The sequence below is a fragment of the Poecilia reticulata genome, chromosome 14 (genome assembly GCF_904066995.2).
Source record: "Poecilia reticulata chromosome 14, P_reticulata-male-v2, whole genome shotgun sequence".
In the NCBI taxonomy this organism is placed as follows: domain Eukaryota; kingdom Metazoa; phylum Chordata; class Actinopteri; order Cyprinodontiformes; family Poeciliidae; genus Poecilia; species Poecilia reticulata.
In genome coordinates, this window is record NC_088843.1 from 16,321,646 (window position 1) to 16,346,005 (window position 24,360).

A 24,360-nucleotide genomic window follows, 5' to 3' on the forward strand; every position below is an offset into this window, starting at 1 on the left:
TGATTTTCTTTTTAATGCGGAGCATATCGATGTCCACCTATCAAACGCTCTGTCGCGACGTCCCGGGTTCGTTCCGTCTAAATTCTGCATTTGGAGGCTCTGAATTAAGACAGTTACAAAACCCGGGTACCTGCCGGGCTGCCCTTCACTAGGCCTCATGCTTTCTGATTTGGAAGAAACTGGCAGTCAGTTAGGAAAAAAAGGTAAGCGTTTTTTTTTTGCACAGTTGTTTACAGAAACAAGTAGGATATTTCAATAAAAACCTGTTAATATGCAAGCTGAAGAAATACTCAGACCTGTACAAATGTGTTAGAAATAATATTAAGGACAGAGCTAATTTAATCCTAAATCTAACATCTCACACCTTAAACCAACTTTTGCACAAATGTTTTTTGTAATGACGCTATTTAGCTTCCCCCTCCACTTACTTTTAGTCCTGCATAGTTTCGAATTCACACCGAATGGACCCACTTGGAGTTAGCCAAACAGAACCAGAATAAAACAGCTGACCACTACACAGAAAGAGATGAGGACTCAAGAGAAGTAAAAAAACAAACCTACCCCTTCAGTGTGATCTGTGGCAACATCAAGGTTTCCCTTGGCCTGCTAGTTATCCAGAGCAGGGCGAGATGGAAAAGTCTTTAGTGCGGCTGCAGTCTTACCTACCATCCAAAACCCTCTCACCGCTGCTACAGCAACATAGAGCGGATTACTGGACTGTACCATTCTGTTGTTGGAGGGGATTAGAGTTCACACAACATGGCCCCTTTCTGGGTGTGCGCGTGGCATTGGGAGTGCATGTGTGTGTCCCGCAGATGAGAGATTACCACAATCGGCATTCTCACTCGAGCTTCGCAAGCAGAGTATTTATTTCATGGGCAGAGGAGAAATTTGCAATAACATTATCTGTAAATCAAATGAATGTCTTCAATGTTATGTAAAGTGATTTACATCCAAAGGGGAGGCTCCGCCTTTAAAACATGTCCCTCAAAAGGACAGCAGAACTGGAAATTGTGAAAACTGATGCGAGTGTTCATGTTTTATATACCAACATTTTTATTAACAGATAGGAGAACATGTCTGAGGTTTTTTTTTCCCACCCTAGAGTTGATACCGGCATGTGCTGTGTGACAGAAGTGAGCACAGAGAAGATCAGCATCACACGCAGAGAGGATCAGAGTGTAGGACTTTGGTAGCTTTGATCAGACCCAAGTTAAAGACTGGGAATCGCCTCATTATGGCTTGTGGGAGATTAGTATCAAGTCCAACGACAAGCCATTACATAACACTGAAAAAACGGCGTCCGTGCCAATGTAAACAACGGTTTTGGAAAACCTCAGAGAGCGGCGTTTTCCATCACCAACAACAACGTCGACCCTGACTGCGCTGCAGAAACGACTGTCCTGATCTGCTCTATTTGCAAGTGACAGCGATCCAAAACGGCGTCCAGTTAAGACTGGACCTTTACTGTGAATACTGACAGGGGAGCCGTGCTGGCAGGGTGTGGAATTAGCTCTGTGTCTTTTTTTTTTTTTTTTTTTTTTTTTACCTTTTCCTGCCCTGCTTCTTTGGCGTTTTCCTCACACTTTTCCGTGCCGTCGCCGTCGGGCCTGAGGCCGGGCCTTTGCTTGGACGAAGTGACGGACAGCTGCCTCTGAAGCCGCAGCACCTCCTTCTGAGACTCTCTGAGGAGTTTCTCATATTCCACCCGAGACGACTGAACGGGGGAATCCTGCAGAGGCACAGGAGGCAACATCTGAAATTATGTCCGTTACGGTCAAATCTTTGTTGCTTTTATAGTTTAAAATGAATTAACATAGTGTTCTAACCCATGAAACAAATGTAGATATAAAACGTTAATTTCAGTTAGGCAGATGTCAAACTTGAATGGTGTTTGATTTGTTCAACCAGACATTCATAGACATCCTGTTGTCACTGTGCTGTATTCATTCCCTGAAAACCTTTTCTGTTTTATAACCAGCAGATGCTGAGATTAAGAAGAATCAGCTCCTATTTACAAACAGGCACTGAGACAGGCAGCCTGTTTCTGCACTGTCATCTATCTGTCCTCAGCAGTGACGCAGCCTCTGTAATACAGGCTTAGGTTGGACGGCGCAGTACCCAAACTGTCCAGCAGAGAGCAGCGTTGTGGCAGAGATGACAACTGAGGTTGGATGGAGAAGAGTTTGAAAACGTTGGCGTTTTAGCTCGTTCTAGGCCAAATACTGTGACTTTAATTACTATGAAATAAAACGTATGTACCTTAGCTGGTCCGAGTCGTGCCTCAAGCTGTCTGCACTCCTGCTGCAGAGCAGCAATCTCTTTGTCTTTAGAGAGCAGTGCATCAGCATGCAGGGCCAGGTCACGAGCTCTTTGGCGGGCAAAAGCTCTTTTGTACTGCTCCACGGCAGCAGGTCTGATGAGCGAAGGAGGATTCACCTAGATTAGGAAATAAAGAACTTAGTGATAAATTATTGAATACAATAAAAAAACATACATATATACTATAGTGCTCAAAAAAATAAAGGGAACACTTCAGTGTTCACTTAAATGTTAAAGTGTTCCATTTATTTATTTGAGCAGTGTATTAAATCACAAAAAAAAAAAAATCAACATTAGAAGACATGTAAATTTGAGTTGATTGCATCGGCTAAAACTGGCAAAATTTAGCTCCCAAAAAAATGTTGCTGGATTACTTAGCAACTGACTTTCCAGTGACACTTTTTCCATTTACAATCACTACCAATATTTATGTGCATAGCAAGAAAAAAAAAAGAAGAAATAATATAGAAAATGCCAATTATTTTATTGATTATATCTGGGTTTTCCTCTAATCATTTAGGCCATCTTCAAATCTTAAAATGAAGTTCACATTGGGAGAAAGGCTACAGTGGCTCTGTTCGCTTTGTTAAAAACTTCACACAGTGGCTGAAGCAGGAGAAATGTAATTTTATGACGTTTAAAACCGAGTGGTAATTTTCTTAAGCAGAATTAATTCTTTTGCAAGTTTTGTCCAGTTACACAATTAACTGGAACCACATGGAAACACATCACCGAGCCAGCTTATCAACAAGTTATATCAAAACAGAAACATTAGCCTTGCACAAAAAAAACCTAAAAACTGTTCAATATGAAATCATTGTCAGCAGGAGCAAAATGGTGGGACAGTTTTGAAGAATGTAGCCATATGTGACGAGTCAGATAATTACATAAAAAAGAGAGTGTGTGTGTGTGTTTTAGAAAATATGCTGTTAACACTTGAGGCTCCAACAGTTCAAAATTGATAGGAACCATTATGTTGCAATAAGAAACTGGTGTCTGTGGTAGATGGATATCATCACCGAAGGGAGATTGAATGCCAGATAAGTGAGAAATTCAACCAAAGACTGAATCTATCAAGGTTGCATTAGATCGGGTGCTCAGCACAAGACCATGACACAGGTTATTTTAAAATAATACAAAGACAGTCTATCACATAAAAGTATGCCGAGAGGCAAAGCGGTGGAATATTGCCACTTCCAGGTGGTTGAACTACAATGGGACAATCTGTAGAGACAGAGGAAGAACTATAGTCAAACGGGGTTAAGACTTTGTGGCACTCTCAGACCCAGCCTGGCAAACTCTGATGACCAATCAACTAGTTACTGGGACCAGTAGAACTCGGAGCTCTTTGGGGAACGTGACCTTTAAACTGGGAGAGTTGTTAAAACAGATTCCAGGGACATCATCATGGCTAAACCGAACTAACTCTATTTATAAGAATTTTTAAAACAACAAAACTGACCAAAGTGTTAGTCACAGAATGGAACAGCTAAAATACCAAGAAAGGTTCTCAGGTAGAGCACTCAGATAAAACACAGCATATAAGTTCTGGTTGGCTGGTTTTTGTGATGAATCATTTATTTCTTTGAAGTTAGAAGCAACTTTTTTTAGTTCTTGATGAGGCATTGTGACAACAGTAATCTGCATTTATTATTATTTTCTTAAGTAAGTAGTAGAAAATTAACTCTCAGCAAAAGAAAGTGTGGATATTTATCAGTGTGGCGTACCACTTTGAGGTTGGCCTCCTGTAGTTTTCGAGCCCTCTCCTCCAGTCTCTTAGCGAGAACAGTCAGCTCGGTGTTCTTCCTCCTCAACCGCCTGACCTTCTCCTCAGTCTCTGGGGCGCTGCTCTTTCGCTAAAAACACAAAAAACAAACATCACCGTCACAAAGAGTCTGCAGTGAGTGGTCCACCAGTCAAACGAGCAGGTTTTAAGTCACATGAGCAGAGGAGGAGGTTTAATATAAAGATATATCCTGCCGATTTAAAGTCACAAGCCTGTGCTCCCACAGTGCGCCATAAAGACATGAGGATAAAATATTCGACATTTTCGAAACTGAATAGATTCCTGTCACAAAAGAAAGAAACAAAAAGTGTTGGAATATCTCTTTAAGTGTTTTGTGGACTTGGCCTAGTTTCTACAAAGCTTTTCATCAAGGGTACACAACACACACACACACTATTTTTAGTCCTACCAGCAGGCCGTTCTCCTCCCTCAGTGTGTTGCACGTCTTCTCCAGCTCGTCGAGGGCTCGCAGGAGCTCTGAGTTCTGACGCACCAGCAAACCGTAGTCTGTCCCATTCTGTGAGAGAACCACAACAAAAATATTCATTTTAGTATCTACAGCCTCCAGTTTTTTTAAAACACCAGAGTGCAAAACATTCTCAGGGAGGAACCAATTAGATATTGCGCTGCGGTACGGTGTTGTTAAAATATTTCACAGGTTTTTGCTTTTTTTGTCATACCTAAATATTTCAAGTCATCGAACAAGAGCAATCCAACTATTGACATATTGATCAAGCTTATCTAAAATACCTGTATGGTCGTCTCATTGTTATCTAAGGTAAAGAAGAAACTGTCTGTTGTCAATCATTGTTGACTAGCACTGGAGTTGAAAAGTTGCACCAATGCAGAAAAGGTGAGGCAGGAATTTTCTTACACAACAGATATGACAGTAAGAACAACAAACTTTAAATTGCATTTTCTAACACGCCTTTCAATTTTTTTTAGTTCAATAACAGAATTATTTCCAAGGCTGCAATTGTGTGTTGACAAAGACACATAACCTAGATGATGTAGATGACAGAGTTGCTATCTGTTAGTAATTCAGGATGAAAACAAGGCCGCCGAAGAGAACAATGGTCACTGTGCCATAGCATCCCGCTTGTAACTGAGACTGAAATAAGTAGTTTATCAGGCATGTAGGGTAAGGTTCACGTTAGACTTTCAGCTCCCCTGCCTCGCTTTTAATGAGCCCTGAGACTCCGACAGGCAGGTTGGAAATGAATACAGCGTCTGAGGTAAACGTTGATGAGTAAAAGCAGGAAAAAGGACGTCCTCAAAGGAAAAGAGTAACGGACACATTTAAAATGTTTGAAGAGCGTAGTCTTTATGTTGCCCATCGTTGGCAGCTGCAAACCACAAACTGGTTAAAAACAGGAGAGCTTCTGTGTGACAGACTGAATGTTCACACAGGACAAGAGCAAGCTGGTTTCTCCTGGTATAAACCAGCAGTACATCAGATGTGTTCAGTTTTAATCTTAGCCTACAAACCTGTATGTGTTCTAAAAATCAGTAGCATACAGTCAATATCTTGACCAATTCATTAAGGAAAAATCTTGATAAAAAGGTCACTGAGTTGTACATCATTGGAGATTTTGCCACAAAAATGCCAAGGGGCTGACACTTAAATGATGTCATAGTAAGTGGAGATGTGGTGTAATGACACAAAATGTACAACACAATTTATCTGCCATTACTTAAGTCAGAAAGGAAATATGATCTTATTTCCTCCAAAAACAAGAACGTACCATTACAGTTATGATAATGATACCAATTCCCTACATCTTGTTGACATAAACAAAATTTACCAATGATCGGAATCACGACCAGAAATATTTCCAAACATTAGCCGCCTCTGGAGTTGCAACTTTTAGCCAGCTGACATGCGAAAACTCTAGCCACTTGGATGCTTTTGATGGCAGTCCATAAAACAAAAAGACCCTAACCACAGAAAGTATGATGTAAGTTCTGGGTATGCAGTACTTTCAGCGACTGGCCCAGTGCGCCTACTGTGAACATCTCGTTAGCAGACTTATGATATAAAATAGTTCTAGAAAGTCAACCCCTGGTATCCAGTCAATGTTTGACTGAATCGTTACGGAAAAATCTTGATGCAGTTTCCGGAAACAAGGTAATGTATTAGTAGATTCCCTATACTGTCTAAATTAGGTGCAAACAGCATGCAGCCACAGCAAAGACACGGTCTGTCACTACAAGCAGCAGGCAAGCCTTCCTTACAACCTTTAAAATCCATACAGACACAAAGTCAGCAGGTTCACTCTTGCACTCCAATGCTCTCCGAGCAAAGCTCGGCTCAAATTATCTCCAAAGTTTGACTCATTCCGTTAAAATGTGAACAACCTCACGAATTTAACGGTTTGATTTTGCACAGCATGTCGTTTCACATTTACATTGTGGAGGAGCGCCGTACGAGAATGACATAAACAACATTTTTAGGAGGTTTCAGCACCGCAGATCCTCCTGTTACGTTGGGAACAAACACCAAAATAAGGCCAAGTTATGTCTGTGGGTTAGCCACTCTAATTCTTTATGCTGCAGAAAGTATTCCAGCAAACATTCTGGGCTTTTGGTTTGACCACACGGAAAACGTTACAACTGTGATCTAGTGGAGGAAAGAAAAGACAAAAAAGAGCTCACGATGTATGCAGAAGCCATATCTTCAGTATATCATTACAATGATCTATTAGGACATGAGAAGAAACGACCCAGAGCTTTGCAAAGCCTTGAAAAACTCCAGCAAGCAGCAACTTATTATAGGACTATTTGCTTTGCTGATGAGCTATGCATTTTTTTCAGGGACACACAGAAATAACGCTTATTCAACTTTACTCAGTTCATTTATCACTGGGGCGAGCTACATAGTAACACTACACACATAGACGGATATCATTAAAACTAAACATTAAACTCAGTATGTTAATTGCTTCTTTACTAAAGGGGCATAAAAACATCACCTCTTAACTTGATGGATGAGCCAGTCTCAACACAGAGACACATTATATCCTTATTTTTTTATTTTATTTTCTAAATTTAACATCACCAAAAATTTAAAAGAAAGTCTCCTGAAGATATTTTATTTTATTTGACAACTAAAACACTAATTTGTTGCTAAGTAACCATAATTTGAAGTAACAAAGTGATTTAAACTAATGGAAATCTAAACAACTTCCTGTTACTTGTGACAGCTGTTATAATATCCAAGCCTTAATGTTGACATAACATAATCAGAGACCTGTCGCAATAAACTTTAAATGGTGTTTAAAACTATAATCAGATTAAATCAAATGGTCCAGAAACTTGCTTTAATTCCTCAGTCTGACTTATTTCTTTCTGTTGTCAAACCGTTTGTAAATTAGCTAGAAACACCCCCCCCCCCCCCCCGAGTGTTTTATGGCTTGCAAAATGGTAACAAGGTTCTACAAGGTGTTAAAAAAATTACCAGTAAACACTGTTTATACTGAAAATCAAGCCAGATTTACTCAGCTGCAGAATTTAATAAAAATATACACTCAATTTTAGCCACCAAATTGCTGATAGTTAAGAAAATCTATCAACATAATAAAAATTTATGTTAAAAGTTAGAAGAAGCCCTTGTCTAAGATGATGGGACGTTTCTATTCATTTGGAGGAAGTTGTGCCAACATGACTTTTCTGCCTCCTCTGTTTTGATTTTAATCATTCTGGAGTCCATCCATGTCGATTTTCTGCTTCCTGCAAATCTTAATGAAATACCCAGGGGCTTTTCCTCAGGCAAGTTACACCACTGATTCACAGAAGAAGGAAGAAAACGGCTGCAGGTGGTGAGGTCTGTCCAAGGCCAGCATACTTATTAGTATTCAGCCAATTCTCTCCCACAACCATGCTGTTTTGTTACTTATTTTATTTATTTATTTATTTTTTTTTTTACATGGACCTGGCTCAGTAAAGCTGGGCAGATGTAACTTAGTAGCAGGAGGGCAGGGGTCTCCCCCATAAACGTCTGCCAGGCGATTGAGCCGGAAGCGTGGCAGGAAAAGCAGCTTGTAACATTTGGGTCTGTCTGCTGTAGCGGTGGACGCTCAGAATATGCAGAAATGCTCAGAAACAACCGTATCTGCTGAGGACCGCAAACAATCCGATGAGTAGTGTCAGTTTTTAAATGTTTTAAATACCCATCTCTTTAAAGCCTTAGCATTGCTAGAGTGTGTAAAAGGGAAAACAATTATAGACTGTTATGTCTTTGAAGTAGACGTCTCACCTGGCTTAGTTAGAGATGCTGGACTGTTTTTCACCTAAGGAAGGTAAAATACAAGGCAGATACAAAACAGTGTGCTGAGGGTATTAATAATAATACGATGACATAAGAGGAAATGTTTCATTTTATCGTGCGTTTTTGTAAATGACAAAATAAAATGTGCTCATCGCAATGCAGAAATGCACAGAGCTGCAGTCAGACAGCCGTTCTCTGTCATCGTGACCTGTCATCGTGACTTGTTTCTGTTTATAGCGGTTGCACTTTATGTCGTAGGAAAACATTTATGACATCTGAGCTTTTCATTGAGACTATAAAGCTTTATTATGGAGGAAATATAGACCTCTTCAAAATCACAGAGTCCATAAGCCGTTTTATGTGCATCTTGTAGTCTCACTCCAAACAGCATTGGGATTTTCTGTAATGCTCCTGTTTTCTCTTTGCTATGAAGAAGAACAAAAAAAATCTCAAAAAAGCAGGCAGACATCCATTTTATCCAATATCAGATATAAGACCCTTAATCTTATCATAAAGACTCTAAATCTCCTTTTATAAAGGGACACAAATTAAGATAAAAAATATATATATATTCAGATTTCAAGACCTGCAGGTACTGGTAAAATATATTAAAGTTGAAACAATAGCATAACTGATTCTTTCTCACAGAATAATAGCGCTCATCATTTTAACACCAACTGTAAAGATAATTTGGCTCAAAATGAAGTATTGAATACATTCTGTGCATTATGGTCTTCTTTATTTTTTAAGCATTAACGTAATGGAAAAACTGTGACAATATTTTATCTATTTATTGTTGCCTGAAAGAAGACAGTGAGGTCTGTAGACACAACAAGCAAAAAACAAAAAAAAAAGACTAACAAATAGTTTTTTGTGAATATTAACGTTCAGGGCACATTTCCAGATTGTTCCTTTGCGTTAGATCCAAGGGAATCTTTTGCACGGGATGAAGAAATTTATTGCTTCATAGAAATGCTAACATCAGCATTTTTTTTTTTAGTCCGACAGCTAGAAATCCCCCACTGGAGAACCCTCTGAGGAGTCTGGCAACAAGACAAAAGACACAGACAGGCAAATGAGCACTCATGCATTGCCATGTGCGCTTCTTTGTTAGACATGATAGCTGAGGCAGCAAGAAGCCAACATCAGCTGTAATTGTTGAATAGTAACCATGTAGTTGAAGGGTAAAGACGGGCCACATATTAAATTACAGCGGCGGGCCCAACTGTGGCTTTCTGGTTCAATTTCATTGACATGCTCAAGAGATTAAATTATTAAATTTCTTCTCACTTATATTTGTTGTTTAATACAGTGATGTTGGTCCCTCAGGTAATTAGTTAAAATGGAGAAAGATCATTTCGATAGGCGTTTAATGTCTTCTTATGAGACTAGTATCATAGCAACAAAACCTACCTATAAAAAACACAAACAATAACAATAAATACTGGGCCCGAGTAAAACTCCAGGAAGATCAACGCCTCTGAAAAAACAGAGAGAAAAGAACTACAAAGCTGTCTTTACCACCAGAAGCCTCCCAGTACTCATATATAAGTCATGAGGAATCCCTCTTAAGTGTCCTCTCAAATCCCCCCCCTGCATTTATTACATCTCATCTCTGCAGGGTAGCTGATGCTGACAGATATTGGGGGGTGGGAGGATTCTCATATGGAGAGAACAAAGAGCCAACATGGGAGTCCCCATTTCTTCCCCCAGGCGTTCTACCTCCAACCTTCCTCGTACTACCAGCCATCAAATGAGCGTCCCCTGATTAAGCTCAAACAGAAACCAACATTGCTTTTTGAAATGTAGTTTTCTTGTGCCAAAATTGGAGCATATAAGAAGAACATAGAACACACACAAAACAAATGTAAGCTATGTGAATTTACGTTTGTGTGAATCCCAAAGTCCAACATGCTGATTCAGATTTCAATGTACATCGATATAATCCGGTTTTCTGGTGAATGTACCAGTGTTGTTTCTGGATTACGGCCTTCTTGGGCTTCCCTTCTCAAAGCAATTATAATAGTGCCTCTTCAACAAAGTAATTAAAACCCATTTAAGCATGTCTTCCCCTTCATCTCACACTCAACATATTAAACTGCCACAGCCTCCTGAACCTCCAAGAGCCTAATAAAGTGCCGAAAGTGTATAAAACGTCTGGGCTGTTGAAATAGATGAGGAGAGAAGCGATGGAAGGGTCTTCATTCACACAAACCCTCCAACAAGCGTCACAAGACAACAAATCTTGATTTGTTAAGAAAATTACATACGCAAAAGAGCAAGAGAAGCACCATCCCCCAACATAAAAGCAGCAACATTTATCCTGGTGTGGAAAAAAAGCTTTGCAGAACTTTAATATTTAAAATTCCCACTGATCATCACAACTCAAATATAAGTGTGTGCGAATCGTAGCATATTTAACATCAAACAGATTGGATGGGTCTTTTTAAAATAATTAATGCAATGTTTTCGTCTAAACCTAAACTCTGCAATGTGCTTTTTCCAAGTCAATGCATTTTGTGTGTCTCGGAAACACATAAAAAGGTTAGCGTTCACCATCATAATAAACAAGCAGACATGTCTAAGGCAGAACTAGGCACCACCTTGAGAACGGTAACCAGCCCGTGGTTAAGCTAAACGGTCTGTTACCAGGCGTGTAAAATAACAGTTTTTGTTCTGAAAGCCCATTTTAATTTACTATTAAAATAGACATCGACTTTTCACCAAACTGAGAAAAGGGCATTGAAAATGCAATATGTAACTTTTACAAAAATATAAAAGTATTTGGTTAACCTGCCACCATGTCATGTGACAGTACAGTACGAGACAAATCAGTGAAAAAAAATCAAGCTCTTCCACCTTGTGCTAGTGCTACTATTACAGTCTGCAAAAATGCACCGATCCTTGTGAAAAACAGAACCAGAAGAAGTGTCTTAATGCTGTCAATAAACTTCCTGTATGCTGCTCAATGTGTTAATGGTGGAAAAACAACTCACCATTACAGGAAGACGTCGTCAGTGGCTATGCTAGCTACTCTTAGCATTCAGGCTAAGTTTTGTTGAACCAGCTGTAGCTTAGCAAGGAGAAAGCAGGAGGGGGCGCTACATTTAGAAAACCCTCCTCCTAGCCCTGATTGGTCGTTTGTTTCTATTACTATTATTTGTGCATCTTGTACCAAATAAACAACAAACTACGTTTTGTAAAGCCAATCTAAGGTCCAAAGGCTGCAGACCCCAGGTCTAGATCACAGGTACCAAATTTGGCCTGCGAGAAAATTCAGTAAGCCTATTGGACCTGGCCTGCCATTAAACACTTCAAAAATTAAAAATCTCACAAGATGTTTATTTATTTATTTTGAACAGACAATCAAAGGTAAAACAGGAAATAAATATATAAGAAATGCTCACGCCAACTGACATGAAATTTTACACAATTTGTTTGAAAAGGAACAAGTAGAAGATTCAAGGTCTTATGATTTCCTGCCTCTCTATCCTGCTCTGCAACAACATTTCAGTTAGGATTCATAAGCTCTCCTTATTTGTTGATATTCATTAGCTAATTTTATGCTACTACCAGTCAAATAAGGTCACCAAAATAGACAAATGACAGGAGGAAAACTGAAGGTTTCTGGGTAGGTGGGAGGCAGATTATCTGTCCACAAAGGTAAAGGGCAGACATGTTGGTCTATCATCATTTCACTAGAAGCCGAGTGCAACAAAATCCCACTGGGGGGTTTTCAGCAAATAAGCCTGTGTGGCAGAAGCAACTAAAACCGTGCACTGTGTTCTCTCTATTAACAAAATATTGACTGGGCCATCCTTCACACTTTTTGCTCGCTCCACAGAATGAGAACTGAGGCTTAGCAGCAGTTCACTGAAATGCAACGGTCAAGAGAAAAGAAACAGCAGGTAAAATGGACTCTACATCACAATTACCTCTGGTATGGTGGGGCAATGTGACATCGAGGCTTCGATGTGAGAATAATGTAATTTTAATACAAACCGCAAGAACATGAAGTAGAATGGGAACGTGAGGAGCTTCTCCTTCATCTTCTGGTCAAAAAGCAATTACACTCATGAGCAAAACACAATTTAACCTTGACAGAAGCCTGAGCGGAGGATCAAACGATATGTCACAGAAAGGACAGAGCTCTGGGGATGTGGCTTAACAAGCACTCCTTTTATATACAAAACATCTTCATATCAAAATATTTCTTCCTAACGTGTGTGAACCGAAAGTGGATTCTGCAAAAGATGACTAGAAACATCAACATATGCCACGTACTTTGCATTGTGCATTAGGATAACAGCTGTCTTCATTAAGACAGTGATTGCCTGTCCATCTGGGGCACTTTGGTCACTGTTAAACTTTAAGTGATACAGTGAACCAAAAGGAGAACAAGGACTTCAACATTCTTTCGATTCCTGACACAGTTTTACGGTGTACAGGTGATAGCCAGCAGATTAAACGTACACTGTAAGGAAAAGTGACAGCTGAACAACGCTTGTAACCTCTGTTTCACAAACACTAAGCGCCTCATTGCAGCCAGACGGCAGCCAGACACTCAGGCATGCTTCAGCTGGAATATGGGGAGGAACCAGTTCCCCAGGGATTCTCTTTGCACTCCCCAATCAATTATTTACACCACATAACATGGCTGGCCAATAAAACACACACACACCCGCAGAGAAATGTAAGTAAATGTGCCCACCAACACATACGGTATGAAACCACTTAGCCAAGATCAGAAACAGAGATCGATCTTGTACACATATTAACCTTTTATGGACTCATCACAAAAAAGGAAAGGGGAAGTCTAAAAATAAATCTACACCATCTCCAGTTTCCAATGCAAGAATTGTTGTTTTTCTTTTGTGTCCTATGATTGCTACCTAAATATTTTGTGATTTTCTAAAAGAAAAACTATCTGTTGATAATAACTCCAACAACCACAAGGCTGAAGACAAAACAGGTGAACTGGCTCACTCTTCAAGTCATGTCATAAATGTTCAAAACAACAGAAATATGCATATATGTATATATTACATAAACACTTACCGTGTTTATGCAGAGGAGTGATAAAAACAGCTTTCAAAGACAATTTCTTAACTCATGTCATGAAAACAGCCTGATGCAGCTTTTACAGATTTTTCTGCTGAGCATCCAGTTATGTCATTTCACTCACAGCAGAGCTAAGAGATGTCGACGAGGTGAAGGTTGTAGATACCGGGCTTGGAGCCACAGATAACAACAAACCAGCTTGCATGTTTAATTTGGCTTTCTTTCCGCAAAGAAGAAATTGTTCAGGCAACTGAATAAACAGAACTTTGAAAAATAATAGCTGACCAAGTGTCAAAGCTCATCAGGTTATCACAGTTAAAATTATTACCAAAGGTCACACCAATGTTCTTAACACAAGAACCTAGAGGCTACTATTGTACATTATGATCAAACAAAATAAATAGTCTTGCTGTCATCAAGATTTTTAAAACTTTTTCTTTCCCGCTTTAGGGGCAGGCATGCTTCTACAACTTCTGCAAAAATAAAAACTAAAATAAAAATGAAAAGCCATGGTATGGTTTGCAGCCCAGGTGGCAATAAATATAATAAAAACAGAGCTAAACCCAAGGCGAAGCCCTGTGGGACACCAGAAACAAAGGAAGTGGATAATAAAAGTATTTTTCTTGGCCTGTAGCCCTTCACATATGAAGGGACCAGCTTCAATGCGTTGTCTGAGTTAAAATGTATGTATAATGTAAAGTCAAAACAAGACCAATGCTGACATAAATAACAAATATATATATACAGCATGATGTGATTGCATCATAATCCAAGTTGTAAAAATAACATCTACTGCAACTTTTGCTGAAATAGCCTTAGAATTAAAATCTTATGACATATATGTACTATTGTCTTGAGTTTGATTCAAACTAAAAAAAAAATAGAACAATGTATTATAGAATTATTTAATATAGTTTGAAATTGTTGTGTTGAGATACCAGTAGAAAAGAAAAAAAAAAAGTTCAGACTGTTCCAGCCACCTTAGCACCATCATTACAGGAGGCTGGGTTGCTTACCTGGCTTAGGTGAACAGACAGAAAATCACAGGTTGTAGAAATGATTTCCCAGATAAACCCCCACTGTGAAAACACAGCGAGCTGTAAGGAAGCCTGATAGTGCAAACCAGGTGTTAACGAGAGCAGACAGACAACCTGACAGGTAGTTAAGGACTGTTCACATGGAGTTGTGCATCTTGTTCCAACAGATAGAAACACATATTTGTACGGAAACTTTCTCTGCCAGTCGACAACCTCTGCAACTACGTGTTACATCTAGGAATGATTATCTTTAAGGATCACCTTTAATGGCAAAACAAGAAAAAGTTCTTGCGCTTCTAATGCAAACATGTGGTTGGACCTGTCGTTATTTATCGCAAAGTGTTCTGAATACCTGATAGACAAGTTCTTGTATGTAATCCCAGCAATCTTTTACTCCCACAAAAGATTACTTTTTACATTTTAGACTGAAAATGTGTCAAATTAAGGTTATTTGTGTTAAATTCACAGCTGATTCTGAAGGGTAATCTGAATGTGACAACCTCCTGCTGAGGAGCCAACAAATTGCAGACCCTTGCTGGGAAATGACCAAATAATCTTTCCTAATGTGTCATTTAATGCTTCATCTCACCGGCTGCGGCCACACATTTGCTCCCAGGTTGGGCGCTGAGGGTTTATTAGGGAGCTTTTGTTTAGCCGCGATTACATTGATAGGGTAATAAAGAGACGGAGGTGGGGAACGCAGCAGGGATCAAATTACTAGCTTGATGTAAAAAGCTTGTCAAGACTAAGGACACAATGAAATCGTCAAAAAGTGAAAGTGGAAAAGCATAAAGAAAATATATCAAAATGCTCTTCAAATGGCTGATTTTTAATGCTAGGAAAGTATTTATACTCATCACATTTTGTCTCATTTCAAACACAAACTTCAATGTATTTTACTGGGACTTTATGTTTACATAAAGTAATGCATAACTATGGGAATGGAAGGAAGTTTACAAATAAAATCAAATAAAAATCTGAAAAAATACGGTGTCTTTGTGTGTATTGTTAAGAGAGTCATAAGGAGTCATCGTTACAAGTTTTATTCTTCAGGATTGACGTGACAGCTGCTCCATGTTGACAGGAATCCTGAAAGTAAAGCCTGTTCGAGTTTACAAAAGATCTGAAAGTCGGGCGGAGGTCTACGTTCCCACAGGACGACTCTTATCAAGGTCCAGATCTAAATCCAAGCTTTCAGAACTGATTTTTACAAATAGTCTCCATTTAATCTGACTGGCTTTGAGCTGCTTTGCAAACAAAAGTTCAAAGTGTATGAATAATTTTACAAATACTGTACATCACTGAGTATTTCTTGAGGACAAGAAAGGGAATTATATTGTATTCTTCTATTTCATAACTCAGATATATAAAAAGTGACTCCACTGGATTCTTCTTAGTCTAGAGTGGATAAACTGTGTAATTCTACAACAAAAGAACATGTGGTAACAAAAATCAAAAGGGTTTTACCCCCCAACTTTAGCATGCAGTCTGAGTTGTGCCTTCTTTAAGGACACCCATACGAGTGAAAATAGCTACTGGGTCATCCTCAGTCAGAATAACTCAGGCCAAGCACAACTTTGCTCCAGATAACTTGTCTGCACAACTATGCTGCTCACACTACCTCATTCAAAGGCTTCCTGGATGCACATTCCTACAACCTTCAGGCATTCAGATCTTATTTAGTGTCAACAGTTGGTGGACATGATTAGCTTGTAATGTTAATTATGTTGCTGGAATAAAAGTAAGAGGTAGGCTCCTTCATCGCGAAAAGACACAAACGCCACTTACCTTCCGTAATCCTTCCATTTCAAATCCATGGAGGTCTGCATAAAGCGAATGGTGCCTCTTTCCTAACAGCGACGTCTTTAAATGAGCAGGAGCTGGGATGTCCTTGTCCAAAAGCCCACGTTTCTTATTCTGCTCCCGAGAAGCCCCGTGTTCCTGCTCGCCGGGCCGGCGTCCGAGAGCTTGCGTCTCTTCGGGGCTCTCCATCTCTGTGCGTGTCGGTGCAGGTTCGGGCTGCTCGGGCCGAGCGCACAGGTCATACATCCCTCTGTTTAAGCAAAAGGCATCAGAGGGAATCTGCGAGACCAAACGAGGTCCACAGCCAAGTCTGACCCTTTCTCCCTACATGCTCTCTTCAGGTTGACGAGGATCACGGTTGTCCTGTTCTGCTGAAGTTTCAGAGGAAGTGCATTTTTCACAGCAAAGGTAGAATGTCTCAAATCAAGCAAGGTTCATTTCTTGGCATTCTTGTCAGATACTAAACAATATGCCTCATAAGGGTATTAATGAGTTTATGTAGTGGAGATAGATTTAGGTTGTTCCAAATGAAGCAGGAGCTTTAAGCAGCATCCATGCTCTCGTGCAGTGACGTTCTCCAAATCGAAGATGTTCAGTTCCATGTTTCTCTACTCGGCTGTTTAAAGCTAGCAACTGATTGTCGTGGCGCTGTAGCAATCTTTTGCATCTTACTTCAAACATTTATGACGAACAACCGTGGCTCGTTTCGCTCCTTCTCGTTGCTGGCGTCTCAGAGGTTCGGCGGGGACAAGAAGAGGAGCACACGCAGGCTCGCTTTTTCACTGTGCATAATTTCCAAACCGCACACGCAGGCTCAAACCGAGTCCCAAACGAGGCTGGATTTACACCGAAAAACATGAAAAGAGTCCAACTAACAGGTCTCCATTCCTGGTCTCCGTTCTTGCAGCGAGGCTGGGATGTGGGTGGCACGATGACTCCTCAGCACCGTCGTCACTGACGCGGCGGCTGTGTCACAAAGCGTTTTAATCCAAATTCCACAAGACTCGACAGCGCTGCTTAATCCCATCTTATTTATATTGCAATAAAAGGTAAGGAACGAGGACGGAGGGAAAAGCCAGGGAGTCTAAGACGGCAAGTGTCGATGAGAGGAGGGGGGCAGGGAGTACTGCTACCCTCGTCCTATCACAAAAAGGCAAGCTTTGAGTCGGGACCCAATCATCACAGTGGCTACGGCTCGTTTCCATGGAGATGACGCTGGAATGATGGTGGCTGCCTATTGATTGTGGAGAGGGCAGTGGGCACTGCAACAGAGGGAGGCAGGCAAAAGAACAAGTGTGCCCTGTCCAAACTGATATTTTACTGCAGCTCTTCAAAAAGAAAAAAACGCTTATCCACTGACTGAACTCACAGCTTCCTGAAAAAGCTTTAGACACAGAAGCGTGAATGTTTGTAAAGGTGCCGCAAGTCAGTGTTTAAATTACAGCAACCACTCTGCTGTTTAGTCTTGTAATTTTAGAAGAATTATTTCAGCTATTCCAGCACAAAAAAACAAAGTCAGAACAGTGATTTATTCCTGAACGTCACAGGATCGACAGAGAAGAGAGAAATAAGTCACAATCCCATCTACTTGAACTCCCTCATGTTAAAATTCAATATAAATTCAGTGCTGTCAGTCGTTTCTCACCTTATTTTTAAAGCTGATTTAAAGTGTAAATAATAGAGTTTGATTTCTACCACTGATTAATAAGTGAAAGGACGGCTGGATGGGCCGACATACAGACAGATGGAAGAATGATGCATGATCAATCAATAGAAAGATGGATGAATCCAAAGGAGTTATCAGATGTCTGCAGTCACTCTTATTTTTATATCGTTTACCTTTGTGAGAATATTCATCCTCAAAGTTAATCTTTAACTTGCTGCTGTCACATCTGAATTTCCCCACAATATATTTCCATTCTATTATTTTCTAACCTAATGAAGGTAAGCATTAATGCTACCAGAACTTATTATTTTAATACCACCAATATATTGATTTTGAGTCATTTTACTGATCATTAGTACTTATGAAATCTTTTATTTTAATCGTTTGCCATCATCCAACTTTAACTTAATTTGATGGCAGATGCACAGAATGACAAAGTATTGATGTCGTCACTTCTCAACCAACTAGTTTACTGTAGTATGTTTTATTTATTTAAAAGCGATTTACTATTTCTCTAAGTAAATCAAAGCAACTCATTCAAAGCAATGTGAGATTGTTGCAACAAAGGACTGGAAAAATTTATAAAGCAATAAAAAAATATATCAAAGACCTCAAATCTTGTGAGATTAAGGGACAGTTAGGCAGAAATGAAAATACGAGAAATATGAGAAGGTGGAACAGAAAGTTTAAATTTTGTGATACACAAGTCCTTTGTTTTGCTCCGAGAACACTCTTTTTTTTGCTGCAGACTATTTCATTATTCATAACAGTTTACCCACAATAACGAGGTTTTCCACCCTCAAAGCAGAAAACAAGCCTGCTGTAAACACTTTCAGCTCCTCTTCGGCATTTTTATGGCTTAAATTTACTGCTTGACTGGTAGCGGCAACTCCACCAGCAGGGAATAACGTTTTCCAAGATAAATGCAGCAGCACACATGCAGGTTACGGCCCATTCGTACCAGTTAATACGCACAACAGAAAGTAATCCAGTCAGCTTTTTCCAGAGAGCATCAAACCACAGACACTGCATAGCTGGATAGAATGAAGCTGTATTCAGGTCCGTCAAGATCAGTGGCATTGGCATCCCGTCACTCAGACGTATTTTCACAAAGCCGCCTTGACAGACTAATAAGGCAGGTGTCGGTCAAATACAGACATTCTACGGTGAACGGCTTTCTGCTGAGTGCCAGAACACATGCTACATTTGTTATTTATATTTCTTTTTAAAAGGCCAATCAGAGACTGTAAATGATAGTGGCTTTTCTTTTTTTCTTAGAAGTGGTTCAAGCTTTGATGAAATGCTGAATTTTCTCTTTTCAAATCTCATCCAAAGCAGGCTGACCCCCTTCTGCCACTCAAACCGTCCCATAAAACCTCCACCCACTTCCCTGCTCTCTGCTCTGCATACAGATATTAATAATTGCTACATCAGGCATCTTCAAATTAACTGAATAAGATTGATTCGTGTATTTCTAAAGAATAAGTGAAAAACTGGGACCAAAAAGAAAAGTCTGAAGTAACATAAACTTCAATGTGACAAAGTGATGCAACTATGAAGTGGAAGGAACATTAAACATGCTCATTATTATTCACACAGTTACTGTACATTTGTAGTCAGTCCCTGTTACTCTGATACTCAACACACTCCAACCAACTGCTTTAAACCAGAGTAACACAAAATACCCTACAAAATCTATCTCAGGAACACAATAGGGTCATTACTTAAAACAGCAGCATATTGTGTTTCAATGCTCTGAACTAACACAACCATAATATCTGGGTCTTCACTCTAAATTACCATCCAACAGCTTGTGGAGCAGCATGCAAGTTCCTGTGAAATCTAAGCTTGCCATTCTTGTCGATCTGTAATTTAGGAATCACAGAGTCAACACAGCAAAACTCCAAACAATTCATATTTCCTGCTGTACTCCTTCCTTTGTTTACACCTCAACAATGGATACGCAAGGATTTCCACACGAGAGACACATATTTACGCCAATTATTTTACACTACTGTCTAAATCCACAGGCCCACATTCCAGTGAAGACCAAGAAGCAGCTTTCAGCTACACAAGAAACAACAAAAGCTGTTCTGAGAAAGGAGCCCCAGCCAAAACATTTGCGGCAATCCTGTAATAAACGATCAAAAGAGCTGCCAACTTTAACATACAATTAATCTAAAATTAAATTGCATAACCTATTTTGACCTAAAGTCTGTCATGCAGAACGTTAGTTCAAAACAGCGCATTACAAGGTCTTGTTCTGCCGTCAACAACGCAGAGTTGAAAACGCTGGTGAAGAGGTGAGCCAGAAGAGTTCAACTGGTGTGCGCAAATTTCACTTTAATAAAAACACTGCGATGGACGTTTGGATAAAACCAAGGTAGCATGAAGTCTACCTACTGCAACGGTGAATTATACTCTCACCAACGCAAGAGCAGTTTTTAGCTACCATTTCTAAATTACGCTTGAAACAGAATAACTTCTTTTAAACCTTCCTTTATGAAAACCTGGAAAACTGGAACATTTAGTCTGAAACAATAAAACATTTCCTTCTTTTAAAAACTTGCATTTTTACATTTCAAGTTTACAAGGTTAAGCATAGTGATTGTGATGAATCACAGCACTACTCAGATAAATGTTTTTTAATCGACTGGCAGCACTAATTTGAGCTGCCGAAGACCACTGTGGCTTGTGGTTCAGGGATATTAGGCGTGAGAAGTAACATATTCATTCAAAGAACTGCATTAAATCCAACTAACTAAAGGAACATTAGATGACATGGTTTGTATAAAATGGTTTCTCTCTTTATTGTACGATAGACAACTATAAGTGTTAACTCACCTCCATGTTCCTTCTTGAGCATTTGGTCGATGTCGACTCGTCTGATGAAGAAGACTCCGCCCACAGGGATGGATGCTTATCCTGAACTGCGCGGATGGTGTTGTTGGTGTGATGCATTTCCAGAGAGTTTATCTGACCTCCACCCCTGACCTCGGTGGAGGTCCATGGCCCCGCAGTCTGCAACGCGCCGCTTGAGAACGGCTTCTTCTGATCAGGTTTGCGCTTTTTGTCGTGCCTGGGCAAATCTCTGAGGGATGTTGTTTCCAGCTGTGCTCTGGAGCTGCTCAGGAGTGGTGTTGACTGACGGGGATTACAGCTGTTATCACAGACCAGCTTCTTTGAGGATTGTTTGGCTACATAGCTGGGGAGTCTTGACCTTGGAGTCCCCTGCAACAGCCCCCCATGGGCCTCCAGAAGGTGGCAGAGGAAGATGGCTTTCTCTAGCTCGAACTCTCGCCTGTGGTGAAATTTATAACCTGCCCGTTTCCCATTTATCTTTTCATACAGCGTGAGCAGCAACTGCTCCAGCTTTGATTGTTCACCGCCGAGACGAAAGCCGTCTTCCCCCGAGGACTGCACCTTGCTTTTTATTTGTCCCTCTTTAGCCAGAAGATGTCTGCTTTGGTTTCGGTCTTTTAGGCAAAAACGCCTGGCTGCCAGCTCCCTCACGGTCCTCTTATGTTCCCGCTCTGCCTCTCTTCGCAGGCTCCGAAGCTCCACGCCGAGCTGCCCGCAGGCCCACAGTGCTTGGATCTTCTCTGCCTCCAAGTCGGCCTGCAGCCTCTCCAGCTCTTGTCTGTAGTCCGTATGGTTCTGGCATGACCTCTTGGACGACAGGGCCAGAGGGTTATCCCTGTCTTCTCTCATGCTGCCTCATTCACAGCACAACATGCAAGTAGGGTACGAGTAGTTTTTATTATTATTTTTTTATGTCTATACAGGAGGGCATGCATCGAAACAGGAAGGAGGAGCAGGTGAGTAATGGCTGGATGGTTAGCAAACATGCAGCATGCATTTTATTTTATTTTTTTGAACACTGGACCAGTGGAAAGATGAGACTGTAGAAGGTGAGGGAGAAATGGAAAAGTGATGCAGATTAATTTGTTAGAAAAACAACAACAAAGAAATAAAATGAAGAATTTTAGTATTGTAATAGCTCTGATAGATTAGGAATTTCTTCATGGTGTGGCGATTTATGCAAAAATTAACAAATATCAAATAAGAAAAGGCTGTAAAAACTCCCGCTCTAGATGGAAAATCTCCTCTTAAAACCAACAATCATAGTTGGGTTGTTTTACTCTTATAAAACTACTGCTGTTGCCGGCTGCAGGCCTGTGACTATCAGCCTATTATATTCTCAGTATTACTTTAAAAACAGCAGAATGGCAAAAAAACAAAACAAAAAAAATAAATAAATTACACGATTTAGCAGAAATCTATTAAATATTTGTATCTTCAGTCTATGTATAAAGTACTTATCTTTATAACTGTATTAATTATTATGTTATAGTATTTTACAGTCTTTAAAAAAGGCAATAAAACCAGTTTTATTTTTATTTTTTTAGTCAAAGTCGTGATTTTATTCGTCTAAGCTATCAAGCTATCTTGAAATAAGAATCTCATACCAGCCTTTGCTAACCATCAACTATGGAAAAAATTATTGTCATTTTTAAGAGAAAAAATTCATACTGCATTGTTAAAAGCATTTGAAAACATAATTGTTTGTTTGGTACACGACTCATCACATATTATCCTATATTGCAGCTTATTTTAAAGAATTTCTAGAGTTCCTATAACTCTATTTTTGTCCCCCCCAATAAAATGCACCAAATAATATTCTTACAAAACTGCCAAACAATTGACCATGCTTTTGTTTGATATATTATTTGGTGAAGTCATATTCACTGTAATTGGACTGCCTATTTATTCTCAAATTTAAAAGCTCAGATGAGCACGTCCATGTATTTTCTGTCGAAGCAACAAGTTAATAAGCGAACTTTCCTATTCCTATTTAACGGTGCAATAAACCGTGCTAGTGATGCTTCAGTGGATGCTGCTGGACGCCGAGATGGAAACTTCGCTAACACTGGCTAATTAACAAGCTTAACTTTGCAATGCCACACGGAGGCATTTTGTCAATTAGCTCAGTTGTTTGTTACGCAGTTAAATAAAAATAAAGTGAGTAGTATTTTAGGTTTGGCACGGCTAAATGCTAATACGTTTGGTTAGCAACAGTTAGCTAAGTTTTCTAGCTAGAACTTATATGAAACTCACCTCTTAGCGGACACTACTGTTATAATTGACTTTCGCCAATGGAGACATCTTCTTTTAACCACACCTCTTATATCGACAGAAAAAGTTCATGAGCAAACTCTGTCTCTCAAAATTAAGTGTTTAAAGGTCCACAGAGTCATGCACTAAGAGGTTTGTTTATCTGCCGCTGTCCAACGCACTGTCCCCATCCACCGTTATCCTGTTGGCGAGCACCAGTGCTGCTTTCAAGTCTACTTTGCGACGTCGGTTCATAATTTTAATACCCGTATTCCGTAACATTTTTGTCAATTAATCTCGACTTTCATCACCAATACAATCAAGTCGGAAATTCGTGATAGTTTAAGGAATTATCTTCTTCGCATATTAGATTTTAAATAAGGTTCGGTATAACCTTCATCCAAATGTACACGTTTTGGTTATGTGTCACTCAAAAGGTGTTTATATATATTTATGCAATTACATATTACTTCTCTCTAAGGAAAAAAGTTCTAAAAAGTGCTTAAAAATTTATTCGTCCATGTATTTTTAGCCTTAAAATAAATTAGTTAACGCTAGATCGTATATACAGCATTATTGATAGTACTTGAACGCAACGCTCTCACAGCGTTTATCTCAGTATATGGGACTTGAGTGACCACTAGCGGTTATATTCTGCAATTAAAGGTCAAGAAATGTGAACACAATATCTTAAAATAAACGAATAAAGATATAAAATTAGATGTAGTTGTAGAAATGGTGGTAATATATTAAGTTGTCATAAATATAGCCTAATAATAATGCAGAATAGTCCTTCAATAATCCAAAAGCCTGTAATTCTTTTTGAAGTAGCCCGCATTTGAAGTATGCTTTATTGCAAAGCCTATCCAAAACAATACTTCTAAAACAAAATTAGAGCAAGAGTTACTTGAAATATGCTGATCTGAAATATTTTTTGAGCAAAAAAAAAAAAAAAAGAAGAAAAAAAGCCCAGGTGTAATGATTGAGTAAGTCAATCATTACATAATCCACAGAAAAACTTTGATTTCAATATCCAGGTGTTGGATGACAAGCCTATTGTTGATGCTATGAGTAACACCTGTGCATTATATACTGTATCAAGTCACAATGTTCTAAGTGAAAACAACAATCATAAAAGGGAATCCAATCCGCCTGTGAATTGCAATATACACTTTTGTCAGCTTCATTTATTATGCTGTCCGTGTCTATATGACGTTAATGAAAGAAAAGACATTGGTGTAAATTTGTAGTAACTTTAAGAATTTTTCACCCATGTTATCATTCCGGAGGAGAAACAAACACA

At 39.4% G+C, this 24,360-nt stretch overlaps 1 protein-coding gene across 12 annotated transcripts in view; it reads right to left on the minus strand.

Moving 5' to 3' along the window:
• The window catches only part of tspoap1 (TSPO associated protein 1), a 64,112-nt gene extending 40,842 nt beyond the window's left edge, over positions 1-23,270 (minus strand). For 9 of the 12 annotated variants that reach the window (XM_081615615.1, XM_081615607.1, XM_081615614.1 and 6 more), the window contains exons 1-6: positions 23,061-23,269; positions 20,787-21,844; positions 4,518-4,625; positions 4,050-4,178; positions 2,263-2,439; positions 1,550-1,732 (exon numbers count right to left, since the gene is read on the minus strand). In XM_081615615.1, the coding sequence (XP_081471741.1) occupies positions 1,550-1,732; positions 2,263-2,439; positions 4,050-4,178; positions 4,518-4,625; positions 20,787-21,653 (1,464 nt within the window). In that variant the 5' untranslated portion in view covers positions 21,654-21,844; positions 23,061-23,269. Of the gene's footprint in view, positions 1-1,549; positions 1,733-2,262; positions 2,440-4,049; positions 4,179-4,517; positions 4,626-16,261; positions 17,439-20,786; positions 21,845-23,060 lie in introns of those variants that run through there. The other 3 variants (XM_081615612.1, XM_081615611.1, XM_081615613.1) reach the window with 3 other exon arrangements.
• Between the last annotated feature and the right edge of the window lie 1,090 nt (positions 23,271-24,360).